Source organism: Pantherophis guttatus, chromosome 4 (assembly GCF_059756535.1).
Source record: "Pantherophis guttatus breed Tessera chromosome 4, ASM5975653v1, whole genome shotgun sequence".
NCBI lineage: Eukaryota > Metazoa > Chordata > Lepidosauria > Squamata > Colubridae > Pantherophis > Pantherophis guttatus.
Genome location: NC_142066.1, coordinates 16,945,986 through 16,971,897, shown reverse-complemented (window position 1 = coordinate 16,971,897; position 25,912 = coordinate 16,945,986). Strand labels below are relative to the sequence as shown.

The 25,912-nt window shown below is 38.0% G+C and overlaps 1 protein-coding gene across 1 annotated transcript; it reads left to right on the top strand.

Annotated features, from left to right (window-relative positions):
* Positions 1-6,695: 6,695 nt before the first annotated feature.
* LOC132710029 (vomeronasal type-2 receptor 26-like) lies at positions 6,696-25,134 on the top strand. Its single transcript, XM_060685344.2, has 7 exons — positions 6,696-7,253; positions 8,628-8,783; positions 16,179-16,418; positions 16,719-17,576; positions 19,127-19,354; positions 20,949-21,075; positions 24,171-25,134. The coding sequence occupies exons 1-7, from the start codon at positions 6,696-6,698 to the stop codon at positions 25,064-25,066; spliced, it is 3,063 nt and encodes a 1,020-aa protein (XP_060541327.2). The 3' UTR covers positions 25,067-25,134.
* The last annotated feature ends 778 nt before the right edge of the window (positions 25,135-25,912 follow it).

The window sequence follows — 25,912 nt, the reverse complement described above, 5'->3', positions numbered from 1 at the left end:
AAACCAAGGTATTCCAATTTTTCAACTTGCTAAGTTTGAAAGCATGGCAGAATGCAATAGTACAGCTAAATATGTCATCATCTTCTCTGCTTCTCCAGAGAAGCCGAAGAACTTATCTCAACAGAATATCAGAATCCATCTCTTATCAGCCAGACAAGGTACAAAAGAAATCAGCCAATCAACGTCTTGAACACATACAGCCCCAATCTCAGGATATTTTGTCCCATTTGGAGAGCCAAACTGACACATGGTACTCTCTCCTGAAAAAGAATGGGGTCATCAATTTAAATGAGCCTTCCCCCATGTTGCCACTAGCTGCACCTTCTCAGAAAATTTACACCAACCTCAGATTCAGGGGTGAAATGCTACCAGTTCAGACCGGTTCAGGTGAACCAGTAGTGGAGATTGGGGCTGGTTCGCTGAACTGGTAGCAATGGCTGAGGGAGCCTGAGTGGCACAGCAGACTAATGCTACTGTTAAAGGTAGTATTTATTTATTTATTATTTATTTATTATATTTCTATACCGCCTTTCTCCCGTAGGACTCAAGGCGGTGTACAGTCAAGAAAAATATAGACACACAAACATCATAAAATTGCTAATTAATATTGTTACTTAGTTTGGTCAATTAAATAAAACCCAGAATTAGATAACATTTAAAAAATCATTCGCATGTTTGTATGTTTAGCCCTGCCTGTTGGAACATCAGGGTCTTGAGGGCACGGCGGAAAGCACGGAGATCAGGGATATTCCGTATCTCCGGGGGCAGTTCATTCCAAAGGGTTGGAGCCCCCACAGAGAAGGCCCTCCCCCTCGGAGTTGCCAGTCGACATAATTTGACTGACGGTACCCTGAGTAGTCCCTCCCTGTGAGAACGAACTGGTCGGTGGGAGGCTATTGGTGGCAAAAGACGGTCTCGTAGGTATCCAGGTCCTAAGCCATGGAGCACTTTAAAGGTGATAACTAACACCTTGAATCGCACCCGGAAGACCACCGGGAGCCAGTGCAGCTCGCGTAGGAGAGGTGTTACATGGGCGTAACGAGCTGCGCCCATAATCACCCGCACGGCTACGTTCTGGACCAGTTGGAGCCTCCGGGTGCTTTTCAAGGGGAGCCCCATGTAGAGAGCATTACAGTAGTCCATACGGGAGGTAACTAGGGCATGAGTGACCGTGCGCAAGGCATCTCAATCCAGAAAGGGACGCAACTGGCAGATCAGGCGAACCTGATAAAAGGCACCCCTGGCCACGGCCGTCAAATGATCTTCTAAAGATAACCGTGAATCCAGGAGGACACCAAAGTTGCGGGCCCTCTCTGTGGGGAGCAAGATCTCATCCCCTATTGTTAGTGATGGTACCAGCTGACTATACTGGGTCTCCAGAAGCTACAGCCACTTGGTCTTGGAGGGGTTGAGTCTGAGCTTGTTTCTCCCCATCCAGATCCGCACGGCCTCCAGGCAATGGGACATCACAGCAAGGGCATCATTGGGGTGGTCTGGGGTGGAGATGTATAGCTGTGTGTCATCGGCATACTGATAAACACTCACCCCAAAACCACAGATGATCTCACCTAGCGGTTTTACATAAATGTTGAACAGAAGGGGTGAGAGGACTGACCCTTGCGGCACCCCACAAATAAGGTGCCTCAAGGTCGACCTCTGCCCCCCTGCCAACACAAACTGCGAACGGTCAGAGAGGAAGGAGGAGAACCACCGAAGCACGGTGCCCCCTATTCCTAACCCCTCCAGCCGGTGCAGTAAGATACCATGGTCGATGGTATCAAAAGCCGCTGAGAGATCTAATTGGACCAGGATAGAGGAGCAACCTCTGTCCCGAGCCCTCCAGAGATCATCCACCAATGCGACCAATGCCGTTTCTGTGCTGTATCGTGACCTGAAGCCCGACTGGAACGGATCCAGATAGACAACTTCATCCAGGTATCGGGGTAGTTGTCGCGCCACCACACTCTCAACAACCTTCGCAACAAAATGAAAATTGGAGACTGGACGATAATTTGATAATATAGCCGGGTCCAGGGAAGGCTTCTTGAGGAGGGGCTTCACAACCGCATCTTTCAAGGCAGCGGGAAAGACACCCTCACTCAGAGAAGCATTTATAATCCCCTGGAGCCAGCCTCATGTAACCTCCCGGGAGGCCAGTACCAACCAGGAGGGACATGGGTCCAATAAACATGTGGCAGCGTTAAGCTTGCCCAGAATCCTGTCCATGTCCTCAGGAGCCACAGAGTCAAACTCTTCCCAGATAACGCTCTCAAGACCTGCCCCCGTCTCCTCCCCTGGATCTACCCAATCGGAGTCCAGACCTTCCCGAATCTGAGCGACTTTATCATGCAGGAATTGTACAAAATCCTCAGCTCGACCCTTTAAGGGATCTTCCCGTACCCCCACCTGAAGTAGGGAGCGGGTCACCCTAAACAGCGCAGCTGGGCGGTTCTCTGCAGATGCAATAAGAGCGGAGAAGTAGCTAGACTTCGCCGCTCTTATCGCCACTAGGTAGGTCTTAATATAAGATCTCATCTGTGTTCGGTCAGATTCAGATCGGCTTGTCCTCCAATCACTCTCCAGGCGTCTTTTCCGATGCTTCATTCATATTTAGCTTCCAGCTACCTGCAATTACTGCGAGTTCAATTCTCACCAGGCGCAAGGTTGACTCAGCCTTCCATCCTTTCTAAGGTAGGTAAAATGAGGACCCAGTTTGTGGGGGCAATAAGCTGACTTTGTATAAAATATACAAAAATATGAAGGCTATTGCTTAATGCCTTGTAAGCTGCCCTGAGTCTCCAGAGAAGGGCGGCATATAAATAATAATAATTTAAAAATGGCTGGCTGGCCATGCCCCTGAACCAGTTCATGGCCCGCAGTCCTGCCATGCTTGCCTGCCTTCCACGTGGCCTTCCTTGCATCCCTGTGCTAGTTTGCGAAGGCAGGCAAACGGAAAGCTACGTGGAAGGCAGGCAAGCATGGCAGGGCTGCAGGGACTAGCAGCTTAGTCCCTTCCCCAAAGACCTTCCATGCTTGCCTGCCTTCCATGCTGCCTTCCTGGAGTCCCGGTGGCCAGCTTGCAAAGGCAGGCAAGCGGAAGCCCACGTGGAAGGCAGGCAAGCATGGCAGGGCTGCGAGGAAGGAGCTAGCAGCTTACTCCCTTCCCTGAAGCCCTGCCATGCTTGCCTGCCTTCCAGGCTGCCTTCCAAATGGTCCCGCACACTGCTTGCCTTCTGAGGTCAGTGTCCGGCTAACCCCAATCCCACACCCTTGGATAAAAAACACAGCGGCTGCTACCTTTGCCCCATGGGGGGGGGAGAATGCAGGCATCATACCAAGCAGCCCTCCTCATCCTCCTCTTCTCCTCCACCAGCTTCAAGGCTGGGCAGGGCTCAAGTGGCAAGAGGGAAGGCAAGATGACGACAACTTTCTCCTCCTCCTCCTTGCAGGTTCATTGAGTTTGTTTTGCAAGCTTGCCCGAGGTTTGCAACTTTGCACAGCCTTTGTGGCTTTTGTGCAGCAAGCCCCCCTTTTCCTCCTTCTCCTCCGCAGTTCTAATGTGGGTTTTTAATTCACAAGGAAGGAAGAGAAACCCTACACATCCAACCTGAGGACTGATTAGTTTTTCTTGTCACTCGCGGTAGTAATCCAGCCTTTGCGTGGGAGAGAGTTGCTTCCCGCTGGCCGGGCAGCCCTTGGGGGAGACACAACCATTGCGCTGGGGCTGAGAGGGGTAGCGGATGAGGCACTGAGAGGGGCCACTCACTTTCTTCCTTTTCTGGAAGCTACTGCTGGAGCCGAAACTGCTGCTCTGCTGGGGTGTGCATGGGCAGCTCCGGGAGAGCGGGCAGATGTAAGGCTGATGCTGGCGGTGGGGAAGGGAGACCCACTGTGCTCAGCCGAAGAGTCACCACTGTGCTCAGCCGAAGAGAACATGGCGAGGCTCGCTCACCTTTTGGGCTTGGCACACTCGGCTTCTGCAGGGCCTTTGGGTGACTGCTGGCCGCTTGCCTTCTCCTCCACCTCGGGTCCCACTGGCTGTATCCAGCCCATGATGGGGGACGTGCCGCTTCTGGACCAGGCCACCTGCCCTCCCAGAGTACTTTCTTCCTTCTCCCACAGCAGCTGCTCAGACCAGATGTGTGTATGTTTGTGTGTGTGTGTGTGTGTGTGTGTGTGTGTGTGTGTGTGTGAGAGAGAGAGAGAGAGAGAGAGAGAGAGAGAGAGACAGAGAGAGACAGAGAGAGACAGAGACAGAGACAGAGACAGAGAGAGAGAAGAAAGGAAAAAAAGAAAGCAAGAGTGACATGAGTCATGTTGGCCACGCCCTCCAAGCCATGCCCACAGAACCAGTGGCGAAAATTTTTAGATTTCACCACTGCTCAGATTCATTCTTCAGTATGGGTGAATCAATGTGCTTCTGGAACCTCAGCTTTTGAACCTCAATCCTTGGTTTATTGTAGTGTTCAGTAACTCAGTTTTCCACTACTCTCTGTCTGGGAAGATTTTTCTTTCGCATAACTGCTGCCGGAGTGTGGGTACATTGGGTCTCTGTCTGCCATTTCTTTTAAAAGTTCAAAAGACACTTTTTAATATTTATTTGTTGAAGTTCAATCTTTATCTACTTCCACCATGATCCGCACTTGACATTTATCATTACAGCTAAAATAATTGTAAATTGCAGCAACAGACATGAACAATTCTTAAACATATATCCTAAGAACCATTTCTTATATTAATCAGACAGTATTACAAGAGGAAACAGCATCCCAACCTCAAAAGTCTATGGGAACAGCCAAGAATTCATGGCTTTCCTGAATTCCAAAAGGGTAGGGGCCATAAAATCTAGGTGACGAGCTCATGAGTGACTGTGCGTAGGGAGTCCTGATCTAGAAAGGGACGCAACTGGCGTATCAGGCGAACCTGATGAAAAATCCTCCCGGTCAAGTGCTCTTCTAAAGACAGCCATGAATCCAGGAGGACACCCAAGTTGGAAGCCCTTTCCATGGAGGCCAAAGATTCGCCCCCAATAGTCAGCGATGGCACCAGCTGACTATATCGGGACATCGGAAACCACAGCCACTCGGTTTTGGATGGGTTGAGCCTGAGCCTGTTTCTCCCCATCCAGATCCGTACAGCCTCCAGGCACCGGGACATCACTTCAAGGGCATAGTTGGGGCGGTCCGGGGTGGAGATGTACAGCTGGTAGAGATAATATTGAAGTCAGATAGAGACATAAGAAACTGATGGCATAATTTTTTGTCTGGTGTCATATATTTATCCCCAGGGAGTTTTAACTCAGTTACTGATGACTGATCCACTATCTCCTCTGGAAGCTGATTATGGTTCCACTACTCTTTCTGTGAAATAATAAAATTAGTTTAGAACTTCCCTCCTGTCACTGTGAGATTATGCCCTCATGTACTTATGTTTTAATTAATAATGAGAATACTTCCTTCTAGAACTTTATTCACACCCTTTAATTCATTTAAAGGTTTCAGTCATGTACCCCCTTTCTTTCTGCCTTCTAGGCTGAATATATTCACTTCCTCTAATATTTCCTGATACGTTTTCTCTCTGCTCTTGTACAATTTTTGTTGCCCATCTCTGGACTCACTCAATCTTATCGATACATTTTTTATGTGAGGTCTCCAGAACTCACTTGTTAGTGATCAAATTGCAAGTGTTCAGAACAAAGAATAAGCACTAATGAATATCTTTATGAATACATATGTATAAATTAAAACACCTGTCCAATTCTAAAACAGAAATGTATTGACAGATCCTAACTCTCACTGAAGGTTCTTCACTCATAATTACCAGCACACTTTGGCTCTGGCATTTGCTGAAAAGGAGATCAATGAACATTCTGAGATTTTACCCAATGTTAGCCTTGGTTTCCATATCGCTACTCACTATTCTGTGGCAATTATAACTTATCATTTAGCAATGGAATTCCTATCTACAAAAGATAAATTTATCTTTTGCAAATGCAATGACCAGACCAACACAATAGCTGTCATTGGAAGACCCCATATTAACACCTGTCTCAACATGGCAATCACTCTATGCAACTACAAAGTACCCCAGGTGAGACAAAAAAGGATCAATATGAGTGGCTCACCATCTATTTATTATATTCAAAAAGTGAGTCACTGAAATGAAAATGTGAGCAAAACCATGAATAAGAACATCTTGAAAGGACTGTCCCTTTTTGCTTGATGAGCAGAATTGCAGATGTCATGTAAAATTAATTTTTAAGCACCACATTTTTGTATCCCACTCAAACCCGGAGATTGGATTAAATAAACATGCATGCATTGGTTTATTGTTATTGTTGTTGTTTATTATTATTTACTTTATTCATTAAACATGAAACTCAGTCAACTGAACATTCAAAAATGCATCACAAATACCATTGACTGGTTCTAATCCGTATCTAATGATATGGCTTGCTGCCAGCGGCCTAGGTATCAACCAAGTACCTTCTTAAGACGTACGATGTTCCAAGTAGCACACTTTTTTGCACTTCCGCTGGTGTTATTGGAGGAAGCTGCAATTTGTTGATGAAGAGACTTTCTATGTTTTCAGAGAAAGGAATCTGCTTTGACTTCATAGAATGTCTTCCCCAGATAATATATGGTAATGCAGCTGCTGAGTGGATAGAAAATGCAGGTAAAATATTCAAAGTGATCATGGAAAGTACGGTCATTACAGTTGTCTTAAGTGCTGAAATTTCAGGCTGGGTGTCTTTGAGACTAATGATCTATTTTTTCAATTATGATAATATTCCAAAGGAGAGAACAGCCAAAGTTTGGATCATGAAAGCCCAGATTGAATTCACATCCATTCTAATTCATAGACAGTTGCCCATTGATTTTCTCCATGGTGCACTTTCTTTTGCAATTCACTCAAAGCAGCTGACCGGATTCCAACAATTTATGCAGAAGAGAAACCCAAACTTAGAAAAAGATGATGGGTTTATTAGGGATTTCTGGAAAGATGCATTTGAATGCTCCTTCTCCAGTGATATTACAGGTGGGAATGAAGAAAGGATCTGCACTGGAGAAGAGAAGCTGGAGACTCTTCCTAATTCTGTCTTTGAGACCAATATGAATGCACATAGTTACAGTGTCTATAATGCTGTCTATTCTGTGGCACATGCTCTGAAGGCCATGCGCTCTTCCAAACTCAAAGTGGGACGAAAAATGAATGAGAGGAGATGGAAGCTCTTCCTCCAGTCACCCTGGCAAGTAATGTTGGCTAATACAAAATTTGGGGAAATCATCAACTAACAGACCAGGAGACTGGTTTTGTGTTTGGTTTTGTTGTGTTGTTTTAACAGTTAGAATGCTTTATAGATAGTTCTATAGATACTTCTACTATATGAAAGAAAATAACAAAAGGAATATAAATCTAAGGCTTAGATAAAGACACAAAAATATGTAACATACGAATTTCATTTTATGTCTAAAATGATATGTACAGGATCTTATTCAATCCATTATATGTGACAAGTTTATATGTAGAAATTTGAAAATGGCTTTACTACTGAATAGTATTATTATTCCTCACTAGATGAATTATTCAGTTACTAAGTTTCAAAGGTGTCAAAGGTATGTATTGAAAAGGTAACTATACTTGTGTTACTTCCAGTGAATAACAAAGTTGTCAATGAATTGCATGAAGAATATTTCAAGTTTATTATTATTTTTTTTAAAGTAACACCTGGCATTATCCCTGGATGGAAGTAAAAGATATCTTGACCTAGAATTGTCTGTCTCAGAGAATTCTACCTTGCCTACACTGTCTCTTTTTATGACCCTGTAATCCCTTAATTCAGAGTAGAGTTGGGGCAAGTGAATAGAGCTGAGTGTTTACTGGCCGGATGCCCTTCCTGACTCCACACAGAGTTCATAGCAGATATTTTCTCTTTGTGCCCTCATGGAGAAACAGTTTTCACTGTTTAGGATTGAACTCTTAACCTTCTAAATGGGATGCAAGGGTCTTCACCACTCGGTCACGATGTCACTCTCTATCTTGCCTATTATATGGGAGAACACTGAATTCCCCATTTCTGAAATGCTCAATCAAAGCAAAGTGATTTCTCAGTTCGGCTCTTTTCTTGATTTTCTGTTAGAATTCTCATCTGACAGTTTTTCAGCTGAGAGTTAAAAATGCATTTGATAAAAATATATTTTGTTTACCAGTTTGAAATAGTTTGACTGAGGCAAAATGGAAGTGCTTACTTTTCTTTAAGCCTAGGCCAAATTGAAAGAAACAAATAGAAATGTTCCCATCCCCTTCAAAGAGTCCTGATAACTTTCCTGTTTCTTTCCTCTGTTTTGTCATCTTCCTCTAGTTCAACCTTTTTTTTTCAACAAGTCTCCTTTAACAACAGTGCTGGAGAACACATTTCTTTTGGCCCCATTGGGGAAATAGAAACGGGACTTGATATTTTAAATTGGGTCACATTTCCAAATAAGTCCTTTCTGAAAAAACAAATTGGAAAGATTGATCCCCTGGCTTCCTCAGAAAAGTTCCTCACCATTTCTGACAAGGAAGCCATTTGGCCTCTCATCTTTAACCAGGTATGTCTCATTTTTCCCTTTTCCTGAAATTATTAGCCACAGATTGATGCACTAAATCAGGGTTGTCAAACTGGCAGCCACAGGCCAGATGCATCAAATGCAGGCCATGTTGACCCCAGCTCCATGACGGGGAAAAATGTCATGATAGGTTACTTGATGGCAATAGGACACCACAAGTTTGATGCCCGTGGAGTAAATAATTAAACAATCACAATCACAGCAACATTTGGAGTAAGCAAGCATTGAGCAGTCCATATGCTATTCATTGAAGTTACAATGACACTGAAAAAAAAATATGTATGACCACTGTTCACACTTACAAGCATAGGAGCATCTTCATGGCATCATTGTGGTACCAAGTTCAGAGAGCATTAAGCACCCCTCATTTCAGTCCAGAGCTACAAATGTTCTTCTTTACTGGATTAAAGAGGTAGTTTAGGATTTGACTATACAAAATATTTCTCTAATTTCAATGATAAGCTATCTTAGTATACAGGATGTCTTTCTAAGTGCATTTGCAAAATACTTTGAAGGTGTATGTACTTTAAGATAAACAAAATTTATTAAAATAGAATGATTTCTTTTTAAAAAAGTAATTTCATGATTTCAATACTTTAGAATTAACTTTTTAATAACCTCCTCTGAAATAGGGGATGGTTGATCAAATTCTTTGATTAGAGAAAATTTAATATTAATAACACTTTTTGCATGAAAAAAAGAAAAAAAATGCATTTATGATCTGTAGTTTCAATGATTTACAAAAAGAATAATTCTAGAATAAGAGATGACTTTGCAGTAAATCTTGTCCTGATGAAAAAAATAAATAAATTGGGAGCTGCTTCTTTCTCTTTTTAACCATTTTTAAAAACTTTTGTTGTTTCTTTCTTTCAAATTTTCATCATATTTTTTATTCTGTATTGGTTCATTAGTTTCTACATTCCATTTAAAGCTTTTAATAAAATGTTTTCAAAAAAAAGAAGGGAAAGACAAAAATAGAAAATTTTTGCAGAAGACTTTAATTGTCTATCTAGCTACATAGTTATTTTGCTAATCCAAGTAGAGTAATATCATGGCATATCATCCAGAATTTAAATCACTTTTGTCTGACAATTGAAATAGCCTGCAGAAACTCTGTTTTTGGAATATATTTCAATTTTTTTAAATTTTATTTATTTATTTTTTTAATTTGTTTCCCACTCATCTTGCCTCCATGCACCTCTGGGTAGCTTAAACCATAAATATACATATAAATATGCACAATCACATTACATACATTGAATCCATATCAAAATGTATTCTAATGAATGATTTTTTTAAAAAAATGCTATTTATCTTACTATCTTTCATCTATCTATCCATCCATCCATCCATCCATCCATCCATCCATCCATCCATCTATCCATCCATCCATCCATCCATCCATCCATCCATCCATCCATCCATCCATCCATCCGTCTACTTAAAATGCAGCACCATTCCCACTAAGATTGCACATTACCTATAAAATTCATTAAAGAGGAAGCGTGTGCACGTATTTTTTTCTAAAAATAAAATATGAACTAATCAGTGAAAGAAAGGATATGATGGAAAAATTCTTTCTTATCTGTTTCTACATTTGTAACACATTCATTTATCTATAATTCTATACAGATACATTTCATGTTTATTATTTTTTAAGGGATAGTAACTCCAATAGTGAGGAGAAGAAAACAGGAAAATGCAACATCAATGCTTGGACTAAATATGAATAGTTTGTATATGTATAATTGATGAACACAATAATCTCCCAAAAATAAATTTTGTGTGAATTCTGCTTTTATTTACGAACAGGCATTACCTCTTTCCATCTGTAACAAGGAATGTCCTCTTGGCCATAGCAAGATAAAAGTGGAAGGGAAATTATCATGCTGCTATGACTGTAAATTATGCCCAGAAGGGAAGATAGCTGACCAATTGGGTAAGCAAAGGAATATATTAAATGCATCAATGATATAATAAATATAAACATGGGCTGAATTTTAATAAATATTAGATTCAGAATAGAGCTGGAAGGGACCTTGGATGTCTTCCAGTCCAATCCCCTGATCAAGCAGGAGACCTTATACCACTTTGTTGATTGCCATGCTGAAGCCTATACTATATATACTACAGTCTCTACTATAGGTATCTCCACAGCATTTCACTGGTCTACTAATTTAGTCACTTTGTCAAAGAATGAAATAAGATTGGTTTGGCATGATCTGTTTTTAACAAACCCATTCTGGCTTTTAGTCATAACTTTATTTGTTTCTAGATGTTTGCAGATTTTTTTTTTAATTATCTTTTCCAGTATCTTCCCAGGTATTGATGTTAGGCTGATTGGACTATAGTTTCCTGGGACAGTCCCCCCACCTTTTTTTAAGATGGGAACCCCATCAGCTCTTTTCCAGTACTAAGGTAATTCCCCAGTGTTCCAGGATTTTTGAAAGACATGGCACAATGTTTCTGAGATAACATCTGCCAGATCCTTCAGAACTCTGGGATATAAACTATCAGGTCCCAGTGATTTGTCAAGATCAGATAGTTGTTTTCTAACCATTTTCTTACTTATTTTAATTTTTATTTCTAGTCTATCTTTTACAGTTAGGTTTCTGGTAGGTTGAGCTATAGTTTATTTTTGCTTAAAAACTGATGCAAAGAATGAGTTAAGCATTGCCTCTTACTTCCTTGCCATGTCCTCTCTTTAGTGGACCTACTGTTTCCTTGACTTTTTTTCTTGTTATTTAGAAACTTTTTTAAAAATTATCTTTGACTTTTCTTGCAAATCTTTGTTCATTCTGAGCCTTAGCTTTCCTGACTTCATCTTTGCAGATTCCGGCTACACTGTACGCTGCTATTCTGCCTTAGTTATGTTCCCCTCTTTCCATTTTTTTTTTATTGTTCTTGTCCTTTTTTTCTTTCAGTTTATCAGAAATATCTTTGTGCAGCCATACTGGTTTCTTTTGAGAGCTGTTATTTTTCTTCTTCACTGGGATTGTGCTAGACTGGGAGATATAGTGATCTGTAGAAACGTAGTGATCTTTTATATATAAAATGCAACTCCACCTCCTCTTTTGTTAGATCTGTTTCTTTTAAATAGTTTGTATCCTTCCATCAGTACATTCCAGGCATAAGTTTCCTCCCACCATGTTTCATTAATGGCAACTATATCATATTTACCTTCATGTACTAGTATTTGAGCATTTGTGTATACGCATTTCAGTCCTTTATGGATCTGGGTATCTTTCTTATATCTACTACTGTGTATCTGGGTTTTCCATTCTTCCCATCACTCTCTACTTCACTGTGTTTTCTCCTCCTCCTCCTCCTCCTTCTCCTCCTCCTCCTTCTCCTTCTCCTTCTCCTTCTTCTTCCTTTATTTCCCTCTCAAATTTAATTTAAAACCCTTCTAATAAGATGAGTCAGTCATTTTTTGGAATATATTCTTTTCAGTTCTTGTGAGGTTCAGTCCATCCCTTTCCGGTAGCCCTTCATATAGGTAATGGAATCCATGGTCTAGGAAACTGAAGTTCTTTTGATGATACCAGTTTTTAAGCCAGTGGTTCATTTCTAAAATCTTTTGTTCCCTCATTGTATGTTGGAAGTATAGATGAAAACTGCACTTGAGCTCCTAATTCTTCAACTTTCTTATTATGGTGATTTAACATATTGATATGAAGAATTTGGTTGTTTTTTTTTTTCATACTTCAGTAAGTTACTTGATGATAAAACCAATCAGTTCATTCTAAGTTGGACTATCAATAGATTCATCAGGTTTGAATTCTCCCGTCGTATGTTTGCTTCAAAAATTATAAACAGCTTTTATCAGAAACTTTTGTCCTTTGTTTTTGGAACTGAAGGTAACTTTGCATTGTTAATTTTTTCCCATGGTTTCAACCTGTTTTTTCTTCCTATTCTACCTATAATATTGATTGATTGATTGAATGATTGACTGACTGACTGATTGACTGATTTTGAATTTATAAGGTTGCCTATCTAATATAATAAACCTAGGTGCCTTACCTCAACCTTTAAAAATACATTTTTTTAAAAAAAATATTATGAGGTATCAGACTAATCAGCCTCATGAGTCAACCCCTATCCTAGCGCATCACATTAGGGGAACATTTCCGAGCCTGCCACAAGGATAAAAGATTAGGAATGTCTCATAATTTGGGTAGAAAATCCTGGATGCTTCAGACCAGATGCAACTACCGGTAACCTAATCTTGTTTAGCTTCTTCTTCAGTAATATTGTACTGCTAACTAGAGCATACAAAACATTTGCTAGACCAATTCTCGAATACAGCTCATCTGTCTGGAACCTGCACTGTATATCACACATTAATACAACTGAGAGTTCAGAGATATTTCAAGAGAAGAGTCCTCCACTCCTGTGCTTGCAACAGAATACCTTATACCATCAGGCTTGAAATTTTAGGCTTAGACAACTTAGAACTATGCTGCCTTCGGTCTGACCTAAGTGTAGTACATAAAATTATCTATTGCAGTGTCCTACCTGTCAATGACTACTTCAGCTTCAGCCACAACAATACACGAGCACACAATTGATACAAACTTAGGGTAAACCGCACCAAACTTGATTGCAGGAAATACGACTTCAGCTACAGAGTGGTCAATGCCTAGAATGCACTACCTGACTCTAGTTTCTTCCCCAAACCCCCAAAACTTTAACCTTAGAGATCTGTTAGGGGTGTGCATAAGTGCACCAATGTACCTACTTTTCTAATGTCCCCTTTAATTCATATCAATTTCATGTATTAATAATCATCTTTTATACTTATAGCTGTTATCTAAGACATGCTTGACAAAATAAATCAATAAAAATGAATAAATAAAATATAAAAACTCCAAACCCCCATATGACAACATTTAACATAAAAGATCTGGGGCATGCCCATCAATCTGATTTAATGAGAAAGATAAATACCATTGAATGTGGTCTCACATATAAATTGGCCCATTGATATTCAGAGATATAATGCTGATTACCAGTAATTTGAATTGCATGTGGCAAGCAATTATTATTATTATTATTATTATTATTATTATTATTATTATTATTATTATTATTAAATGTTCTGCTGATTGCTGCAAGATCTTGAGATCCATTCTCAACATGTCCATCTGTTAGTTGGGAAGCATAACTCTACCATAACAGGGTAGACTCACATTCCAAAGCTCCATTTCCAACTGAATCTATCTTCTGAATTGCAGGATTATGTCCTTCTAGGACTTGAATAAATATTACAGTATTCAAGGGAGATTCTACGTATGTATGTATGTATGTATGTATGTATGTATGTATGTGTATTTCATTCTTCTTCACTTCCCATCTCCCTCAGAGAGCCGTTCTGGGTGGTATACAATTAAATTAAGCATTAAAAACAGAATAACTTAAGTTATTTTAAAGCAAAGTATTAAATATTTTTTAAAAAAGTAATATGTATGAAGCAAAATTGGTGGGCCAAAAGACCTCAATGGGTATGTTTCTATTCTTTTTCTTCCCCTTCTAGTGGTGTTTTCATTTTAAAACTCTTACTCCCCTATTTTTTTGCTTCATGCCTTACTTCCAAAGGTTCATAACCATGCAGCAAGGACTATTGCAATACGATAAACATGTTTCCTTCTGATATTTTTGAAAGTACTGCTGCAAAGAATAATACTGATTACTGATTAAAGATAGTTATTGTTCCTTCTTCTTCAAATCATTAGGGAATTCCAGCTTCCACTGTAAAAATGATCACCCCGGATTAAGACATTGCATTTTATTAATATCTGCTTAGAAATACAGACGTGCAGGTAGGTAGGATTAGTATTTCATCTGTGACACTTCATTTTTTTAACTTTAAATAAAATTCATTGTCTTAAGTTTAGATAATATTAATGAATGATCAGCTACTCAGTTGAATGGTAACTTAAGAGTTACTGTTTGAGGTCTACAATGACTACATATTATAGTCAATGGGTTATATTCAGAACATTAGTTTTCCTTTTTTTCCCAACTATGATGTGCATTTCTCCTCCTTACACCTGCAAACTTAGTCGTCCTTTTCCAATTGTTCATAAATACTATCAGTCTGGAGATTTAATCATTGCTGCTATTATTCATCAGGTTCTCTTTCTTTCAAATGAGATCACTTTTCATAGCCTTCCCGGTTATAAAGTCCTTGATCAGTACCTGTAAGTATCTGACTACTTCTCCTCCTCCTCATCCCGCACCTCTTCTTTGCCCTCATTGATACCTAAATGTATTTTCTTTCGCTTTTATGCTTAAAAGTATTGGTTACTAGTCAGTGGATATGACCCGTTCCAGTGACCATATTTAGTCTTTTTTAATTTCAGAACTGTCCTAACATTGATGTTGAAATTGAGATGAATATTATTAGATTTAATCGTAAAGTATATGAATTTCATTCTCCTCAAAAATTTCCTTCCTTCAACAAAGTTCCTTGTTGAAAGTAAAGAAAAGTTTGACTAATCTACATATTGCAGAAGCTCTCTGTTGAATCTGGAGGTGTTTTTTTCCTTTTATTTCATCCAGATATAAAACAGGAAACCCTCTAGTGCATAATTTAGGTTATAATATGTTTAGGGTGTAAAATGAAGCTGGCTTCCTCCCTTAGAAAATACAGATAGGATATAGATAATACTGCATGATTTTTTTTCTCCTCAAGAAACTGACTAATCTAAATATTGCAGATATCCTCTGGTTATTCTTGAGCTTATTTGTCTTTCATTTCATCCAGATATAAAAGAGAAACTGTCTAGTGCATATTTTAGACTATTATACATTTAAGTCTGAGTTGTCTTCCTTCTCTATGAAAATATAGATAAGATATAGATAATACTGAAATCAGATAGAAACATAGAAAACGGATGTGTTTCATGTTTAAACTCAGTAAACTGGTGTTTGATCCATTACCTCCCCTGGAAGTTGTTTCCAAGGTTCTATTACTCTTTCTGTGAAGTTAATACCTTTTAACAATAGTTTTGAACTTCCCTCCTGTCAGTTAGAGATTATGATCCCATGTTCTAATGTTTTAATTAATATTGAGAATACTACCTTAAACAATCTTATTCATACTCCTTAATATATTTAAAGATTTCACTCATGTCCCCCTTTCCTTCTGTCCTCTATGCTGAACATATTCAGTTCCTTTAATATTTCTTTATATGTTTTGTCCCTCAAACTGTGCACCATTTTTCTTGCCTATTTCTTGACTCGCTCAATCTTATCAATATCTTTTTTTAAAAAAGTGAGGTCTCCAGAACCGTACACAGTATTTCAAATGGGGTCTGAGTAAATGCCACCTTAGCTCAATGTTAAGTAGCCACAGGTAGATTAGTGCTTTCTAGTTGATACAATCTAGGGCTATTATTTGATAGTGACCAAATTCCAGGTGTCCAGAACAAACAATAAGCACTAATTTATATCTTTCTGTATGTATAATTCTGAAACAGAAATATATTGACAATATCTAACTCTCACTGAAGGTTCGTCACTCATAATTACCAGCACACTTTGGCTCTTGCATTTGCTGTAAAGGAGATCAATGAACATTCTGGGATTATACCCAATATTAGCCTTGGTTTCCATATTGCTACTGACTATCCTCTGGAAAGTACAACTTATCATTTATCAATGGAATTTCTATCTACAAAAGATGAATTTATACCCAACTACAAATGCAATGAGCAGATCAACACAGTAGCTTTCATTGGAGGACCCCAGAGTAACACCTGTCTCAACATGGCAATCTCTCTGTGCAACTACAAATTTCCCCAGGTGAGACAAAAAATGGTTCAATATGAGTTGTTCACCAGCTATTAATTATATTCAAAAGGTGGGTCACTGAAATGAGAATTTGAGCAAAACCATTACTAAGAACATCTTGAAAGGGCTGTCCCTTTTTGCCTGATGAGCAAAATTGCAGACGTCGTGTAAAACTAATTTTTATGCACACTATTTTTCTATCCCACTCAAACCCAGGTATTGGATTAAATAAATAGACATGCATTGGTTATTATTGTTGTTGTTGTGGAAGAGACCCTTTATTCCTATATTCTTCTGACTTTCTCAATTTAGATCACATATGGATCAGCTCCATTGATGAATACTGAAACGGCAACATTTGTCAAATGGATGTTCCTGGATGACAACCACCAATTTAAAGGAATATTGCACTTATTGTTGCATTTTGGATGGACCTGGGTTGGGTTAGTTTCTCTGCTTCAGGAAGATAAAGACAGATTTATTCAGAAGAGACTTTCCATGTTTTCAGAGAGAGGAATCTGCTTTGACTTTATAGAATGTCTTCCCCAGATAAGATATGGTAATGAAGCTGCTGAGTGGATAGAAAATACAGGTAAAATATTCAAAGTGATCATGGAGAGTACAGTCATTGCAGTTATCTTAAGTGCTGAAATTTCAGGCTTGGTGCCTTTGAGGCTAATGATCTATTTTTTCAATTATGATAACATTCCAAAGGGGAGAACGGCCAAAGTTTGGATCATGAGAGCCCAGATGGAATTCACATCCATTCTAATGCAAAGACCATTGCCCATTGATTTTCTCCATGGTGCACTTTCTTTTGCAATTCACTCAAAGGAGCTGACCGGATTCCAACAATTTATGAAGAAGAGAAACCCAAACTTAGAAAAAGATGATGGGTTTATTAGGGATTTCTGGAAAGATGCATTTGAATGCTCCTTCTCCAGTGATATTAGAGATGAGAATGCTGAAAGGATCTGCACTGGAGAAGAGAAGCTGGAGAGTCTTCCTAATTCTGTCTTTGACACCACTGTGAATGGACACAGTTACAGTGTCTATAATGCTGTCTATGCTGTGGCACATGCTCTGAAGGCCATGCGTTCCGCCAAACTCAAAGGGAGACAAAAAATGAATGAGAGGAGATGGAAGCTCTTCCTCCAATCACCCTGGCAAGTAATGTTGGCTAATACAAAATTTGGGGAAATCACCAAGTACCAGAATAGGAGACTGGTTTTGTGTTTTGTGTTGTTTTGTTGCGTTCTGTTGTTTTAACAGTTAGAATTCTTTATAGATAGTTTTGAAAGCTATATAGAAGTAGTTGATATTTTCATATGAAAATATGACACAAAAATATGTAACATATGGACTTCATTTTATGTCTTAAATGGTATGTAGAGGATCTTATTCAATCCATTATATTTAACAATTTTATATGTAGAAAATGAAAACTGCTTTACTACTGAATAGCATTATTATTCCTCACCAACTTAATTTTTGAGTAACTAAGATTCAAAGGTGTCAAAGGTATGGATTCAAAAGGTAACTATACTTAGTGTTACTTCCAGTGAATAACAAAATTGTCAATGAATTGCATGAAGAATAGTTCAATTTTTTTCCCCTCAAAAGTAACACCCAGAATTACCCCCGATGGAAGTAAAAGCCATCTTGTCCTAGAATAGTCTGCCTCAGAGAATTCTACCTTGCCTACACTAAGTCTTTTTTTATGACCCTGTAATCCCTTAATTCAGGGTAGAGATGGGGCAACTGAATGGACCTGAGTGTTTACTGGCCGGTTGCCCTTCCTGACACCACCCAGAGTTCATAGCAGATATTTTCTCTTTGTACCCTCATGGAGAAACAGTTTTCACTGCTTAGTATTGAACTCTTAATCTTCTAAAAGGGATGCAAGGCTTTTCACCACTAGACAACCATGCCACTCTCTCTCTCTTTTTTAAAAAATAATAATATAGATAAAAAAGACCAATATGTTCAAAATCCATATATACAGTGTGTTGCCTGGTTACAGTTCTTTGGAGTAGTATTCGTCATAGTCATAATAATAGTATCCTCTAATGGTAACTTGATAATTAACAGTGCTTTTCCCTCATAACATTAACTAATCAAAATTAATCAAAATTAATAATTTGCAGTAAACAACCCTAGTAGTGAGATTAATCTTTTTCTTGTCATCCTCGAGATTCTAACTCCTGTTTCTCTTATTTAACCATCGATAGAACAGATCCCATACCTCAAAATATTCAGTGTCTTCCTTTTCTTTAATTTGAAATGTTAGTTTATTCATTTCTGCACATTCTAAAATTTTCGTTATTATCTTTACTTCTGTGGGGATCTCCTCGCCCTTCCAATGTTGTGCAAACACAATTCTGGCTCCTTTAAACATGCAACTCTCTATCTTGCCTATTATATGGCAGAACACTGAATTCCCCATTTCTGAAATGCTCAATCAAAGCAAAGTAATTTCCTAGATCTGTCCCTTTCTGGATTTTCTGCTGGAATTCTCATCTGACAGTTTTTCAAATGTATTTGATAAAACTATATTTTTTTTACCAGTTTGAAATAATTTGACCAAGGCAAAATGGAAGAGCTTACTTTTCTTTAAACCTAGGCCAAATTGGAAGAAAAAAATTGAAATGTTCCCATCCCCTTCAAAGATGCCTGATAACATTCCTGGTTTTTTCCTCTTTTTTGTCATCTTCCTTTAGCTCCACCTTTTTTTGCAACAAGTCTCCTTTAACAACAGTGCTGGAGAACAGATTTCCTTTGGTCCTAATGGGGAATTAGAAACTGGACTTGATATTTTAAATTGGGTCACATTTCCAAATAAGTCCTTTCTGAAAATCCAAATTGGAAAGATTGACCACCTGGCTCTTTCAGAAAAGCTCCTCACCATTTCTGACAAGGAAGCTGTTTGGCCTCTCATGTTTAACCAGGTATGTCTCATTTTTCCCTTTTCCTAAAATTATTAGCCACAGATTGATGGACTAAATCAAGGGTGTCAAACTGGCAGCCCGCAGGCCAGCTGTGTCACATGCAGGCCACGCTCACCCCAGCTCCATGAAGGGGGAAAATGTCACTATATGTCATGTGACAGCAATGGAATGCCGCAAGTTTGATACCTGTGGAATAAATGATTACACAATAACAATCACAGCAACATTTGGAGTAAGGAAGCATTGAGCAGTCCATATGTTATTCATTGAAGTTACAATGACACTGACAAAAGATATGTATGACCACTGTTCATACTTACAACCATAGCAGCATCCTCATGGTCATGTGATCAAAATTCAGATGACTCATACTTATGACAGCTACAGTGTCCAGCGTCGTGTGATCACTTTTTGCTAGTCACTGTGGAAGTCAGATTCATTTAACTACTGTGTTACTAACTGAACACAGAGCCGCAGTGGTGCAGTTGTTAGAGTGCAGTACTGCAGGCTACTTCTGCTGATCACTGGGTGCCAGCAGTTTGGCAGATCGAATGTCACCAGGCTCAAGATTGACTCAGCCTTCCATCCTTCTGAGGTTGGTAAAAGGAGGACCCAGATTGGGGGCAATAGGCTGACTTTGAAAACTGCTTAGAGAGGGCTGTAAAACACTGTGATATAAGTCTAAATGCTATTGCTATTGCTATTAACAACTGCAGTGATTCACTTAACAACTCTGGTGAGAAAGGTCATAAAATGGGCAAAACTCACTTAACAACTGTCTCACTTAGCAGCAGAAATTTTGGGCGCAAATTGGGATCAACTTACATGTATTATTATTTATTATTAAACTTATATGCTGCCCATCTCACCTAGGAATGGGTACCTAGAGGTGACACTAGGTGGCTTGTAATTGTAAAACATTAAAACAATAAATATTGACATTGAAATTGATTTAAGATTGACAAGATGAGAAGGAAGGGAGGAGATAGGATCTTAGCTTAGTCCTTCAACCACCCTCAGAATGATATAACCACTTTGTAGCTCCAAACCAGTTGGCAGGATGTGGTCTTCCAGCCCTTTGCAATGCCCGAAGGAGTAAGTGGGTAATTCTTTAGAGGTGTATGTACTTTAAGATAAATAAAATTTATTAAAACAGAATGATTTTTTTTTAAAAAAAAATACAAATTTCATGATTTCAACACTTTAGAATTAACTTTTTAATAACCTCCTCTGAAATAGGGGATGGTTGATCACATTCTTTAATTAAAGAAAACATACCATCTACATACTGTATTTTTCAGAGCATAAGACGCACTTTCCCTCTCCCCCAAAAGTGGGTGAAAATTTAGGTGCATCTTATAGACTGAATACAGGCATTTTTTCCCTCCTGAACCCTCTGTGTGTTGTGTTTTCGCCCTCCCTGGCCCTCATTACACTCTGCAGGCCAAAAACGGGTGCGTTTTAAGTGAAAACAGGCTGTGCGGAACATATTCCACATTTTTCCAATGAAGAGTTTGCATATGTGTAATTGATGGAAAAAACAATCCACCAAGATTACATTCTTTCTGTGAATTTTGGTTTATTTTCTGAGCAGGCATTACCTCTTTCCATCTGTAACAAGAAGTGTCCTCTTGGCCACAGCAAGATAAAAGTGGAAGGGAAATTATCCTGTTGCTATAACTGTAAAATATGTCCAGATGGGAAGATAGCTAATCAATTGGGTAAGCAAAGAATTATTTATTATTTATTTTATTTATTAGATTTTTTTTATTAGAACATATAATTATATTATATGTTTCAATGATATAATAAATATAAATGGGGGTTATTTTTAATAAATAAATATCTTTAATAAATAGTATGATGATTGAAAATATTGAGCGTAGCAACTTATTGAAACAGTGCATCCCCCCTGAGACTCCCCCCCTTATATTTCTTATATTTCTTCTTCTATAACAACTAAAAGATATACAATATATGCCAATTGTGCCCTTATCCCCTCCAAAACAACATATATTCTTGAATAGGTTTATTCCCTTTGCCTTCCAACAACACTGTTTTTATAAAATCGCCTCATATTTCATTATAATTGTTTACATTAATCATCCCTTTTTAAAATTTAATTTCTGTTGTTAATTTATCATTTGTTGCCATACTCCAAATTTCATTATACCACTCATTTTCTTTGAATATCCCAATTTTGTCCCCAATATTTAGCCATCACTAATCTAGCTACCATTATCAACTTTATCCCACCACATATGTTTATATGTTCCAACCTCTTTCTCTCACATCCAACAAATTTTTGTATATTTAATATCTATTTGATTTAATTTACCTGGTGTTAGATACCACCTCCATATCACTTTATATTCATTTTCCTTAACTCTAACTGACATATTCTTATATATCCTTCTGTTCCAAATATTTTTCCAATCATTATCATTTATTTCTCCTAAATCTGATTCCCAAATTAATTTTAAATCTTTTGCCTGACCTTCTAATTCAGGTAATGTTCTATATTTTCCCAGTTCTTCCTTTACCTATATATTCTTCATTCACCTGACATTCTTTTATAATCATTTCAAATTTTTTTAACTGTCTATCTTTCTCTTCAAATCTTTCTTCAATTTTTATCCATTTCTCTGTATTTAATTCAACCAATTTAATTTAATATCTGATAAAGCATTCTTTTGTTGTGTTATATTTTTTATCTTGTTCTTCCATTCTTCCCATTTATACATCTGATTTTCTTTTAATTTACTAATCCATTCTTTCAATTTAATCTTAGGTAATTTCTCTATTTCCACCACTGGTGTTAAAGGAGAAATTCCTAGCACTAATTGGTATCTCCATTTATTCCATAGTTCTAGCAATTTTTTTTAAAAAAGGGTTTTGAATCATCTTAGCAATTTTTAAAACCAATACGTTTCTATAGGTTCACCTATTTCCCTTAATTGTTTCAACTCTACTATTTTTAATTCATATTTTCCTCCATTTCTTCTTTACTATGGTTATATAACATCATTTCTGATTTTTTCCAGTTTATTTGTAATCCATTATATTATCAAAATTTGTTCAGGTGTAAATATATCCTCCGTATAATAACTACGCAATTTTGAAATGTTAATAATGTATCATCTGCAAATAAATTTATTTTAGTTTTTTATGTACACCAATTCCTTCAATCAATGAATCTTCCCTAATTGCATTTGCCAAAACCTCCATCAATAATGCAAATAAAACTGGGAATAAAGGGCAACCCTGTCTCATTCCCGGCTTAAGGTTAATGTCTCTGCAATACCATCATTTATAATTATTCTTGCTTTATTCTCTGAATTATTCTCTAATTTTTTTTCCAAAACCTAACTTTTCTATAAATATCTTCAACGTAGGCCATTCCACACAATCAAACACCTTAAATACATCTAATGCAAATAAACCTGCCTTTAATTTTTGATTCTTTATATAGTAACCTACATTTAATGCCCTTCTTACTACATTTGACATTTGTTGGCCTCTTATAAATCCACACTGGTCATTTTTAATATAATTCTCTATAAATATATTCAGACTATTTGCCAATGTTGCTGTAAAAATCTTAGCGTCCTGATTAATAAGGGATATTAGTCTATACGATCCTGGGTTTGTATGATCTTTATCTGGTTTTGCTATCAGTATTATCAAAGATTGCTTCCAGGAATGTGGAATATTTTCCACATCCATTATTTTATTAAATATTATATATTTAATATTTATATATTCATCTTTGGCACCAATAGTCTTTTAACATTTTTATAATATTCTACGCCTAGTCCATCTAACCATGGTGTCTTACCTATTTTCAATGTATTAATAACTTCCAATATCTACTTTTCTTCTATTTGTGATTCCATTATTTCTTTATCGTATTCTTGAATTTTACAATTTAGATTCTTAATTTTTTTTTTCATACTTCAGTGAGCTACCTGGTGATAAAACCAATCAGTTCATTTTAACGTTAAGCAACAGTAGATTTGAATTATTCCTTCTTATGTTTCCTTGAAATATTATAAACAGCATTTTTCCAGAAACCTTTGTCACTACTTTTTGGAAATAAAGGTAATTTTTCATTGATAATTTTTCCATGGCTTTTACTAGTTTTTACTTCCTATTCCACCCAAATGATTGATTGATTGATTGATTCTGGAATGTATATGGTTGCCTATCTCATATAATAAACCTCAGTAGCTTACCAAAATCTTTAGAAACACAAATCACCCCTGCCATCAGGTACCAGATAAATCAGGCTCCTGAGTCAACCTACATTCTAGCCTAATTCCTCTAATACTTTAGAGGAACAATAAGGTTTTCCAAACCTGCTACAAGGATAAAAGGGTAGGAAACTCACATACATGGAAAAGTATTGGAAAAGACTGGACAGTACAGACCAGATACAACTCTGAACTCCCAGAGGCAACATTTAGCACAAAACTCTGTAGCATGCCCATCTATCGGACTTATTGGGAAAGACAGACACCATTGAAGAAGGGTGATCTCACCTATAATTTGGCCCTATGACATTCAGGGATTTAATGGTGATAACCAGAAAATGGAATTGCATAGACTAAGCAACTTGGAGCCATGTCCATTAAGTGTATGTCCACTGCAATGCAAACCAGTTACACTTTTGAAATGGTCTTCAAAGGCAGCACCATATGAAGGTCATTCTAGTAATCAAACTGAGATCTACTTAAGTCTACAGATGTCTGTAAAATTGAAATATACTGAAAATGAAATGATGAGATAATGTTTCTATGAATGGTTTCTTTTTCAGACTTGGATGACTGTTTCCCTTGTCCAGAGGATCAATATCCAAACAAGGATAAGGATACTTGCCTTCCAAAACGTATAATTTACTTAACTTATGAAGAACCTTTGGGGATTTCTTTGGCAGTTATTGCAGTCTCCTTTTCTGTCATCTCAGCTGTGGTGCTCAGGATATTCATTAAACATCAGGACACACCTATTGTGAAAGCCAATAATAGGAACCTCACTTATAGCCTTCTTGCTGCTCTCCTGCTCTCTTTCCTTTGCACTTTGCTCTTCATTGGGCAACCTGACCAAGTCAAATGTCTCTTGCGACAAACTGCTTTTGGCATCATCTTCTCTGTAGCCCTTTCTTGTATATTGGGGAAAACAATCATAGTGGTCCTTGCTTTCATGGCCACCAAACCTGGATCCAAAATGAGAAAATGGGTGGGAAAAGGGCTGACTATCTCTATTGTCCTATCTTGCTCCTTGACACAATTCTGCATTTGTGTGGTGTGGCTCACAATTTTTCCTCCATTCCCAGATTCTGACAGGAACTCCATGGCTGAAGAAATTATCCAGCAATGTAATGAAGGTTCAACCACTATGTTTTATATAGTCCTTGGCTTTTTGGGGTTCTTGACTGCTGTCAGTTTCACCGTGGCTTTCCTAGCTAGGAATTTGCCTGACAGCTTTAATGAAGCCAAATTTATCACTTTCAGCATGTTGGTCTTTTGTAGTGTTTGGGTATCATTTGTTCCCACCTATTTGAGTACCAAGGGAAAATACATGGTGGCTGTGGAGATCTTCTCCATTTTGGCTTCAGCAGCTGGATTACTGGGCTGCATATTTTCCCCCAAATGCTATATCATTGTTCTGAGACCTAATCTGAATAAGAAGGAGCAACTAATGAAAAAATGAAAATGATTTTAACACCGTACCCTTTGAAAGAAATCTAATTAGTTGCTTTCAGCATATAGGTCCCACCCACCCCCAATTTGAAGTACGGTCTTTTTCCTTCTATCACTACATCAATAGGACATAGAAAGCAATTCTTCTGAGAAGTTCACTTCACAATCTAAAAAAAAGTCCCCTAATCACTTTTTAATTGTTAGATAATTGTTGATTGTTAGATAATGATTCTCAGGCCTAATCAGAGTAGTAGGCAATAGCTTTTTTAACAGATGAACAGAGTTGGAAGGGATGTTGTAGGTCATCTAGTCCAACTCCCTGCCCACGCAGGAGACCCAACAACATTTTTGACCGATGGCAGTCTCTTCTTGAAAGCTTCCAGTGTTGAAGCTCTCACAACTTCTGAAGGCAAGCTGTTCCATTGGTTAATTGCTCTCACTGTCAGAAAGTGTTTCCTTATTTCCAGCTTCAATCTCTCCTTGTTCAGTTTCTATACATTGTTTCATGGACTTCTGGTGCCTTGGAAAATAAGTTGATCCCCTCCTGTCTGTGGCAACCACTCAAATATTGGAACACTGCTATCATGTCTCTCCTGGTCCTTCTCTTCACTAGACTAGTCATGCCCATTACCTGAAATCATTCATCGTACATTTTAACTTCCAGTCCCCTAATCATCTTGGTTGCTCTTCTCTGCACTCTTTCTAGAGTCTCAAAAACTTTTTTATAGTGTGGTGACAAAAACTGGATGCAGTATTCTAAGTGTGGTCCTACTAAGACTTTATAGAGTGGTTTTACTACGTCGCTTGATCTTGATTATGATCCCTCTGTTAATGCAATTTAGAATTTTTGGCTCCC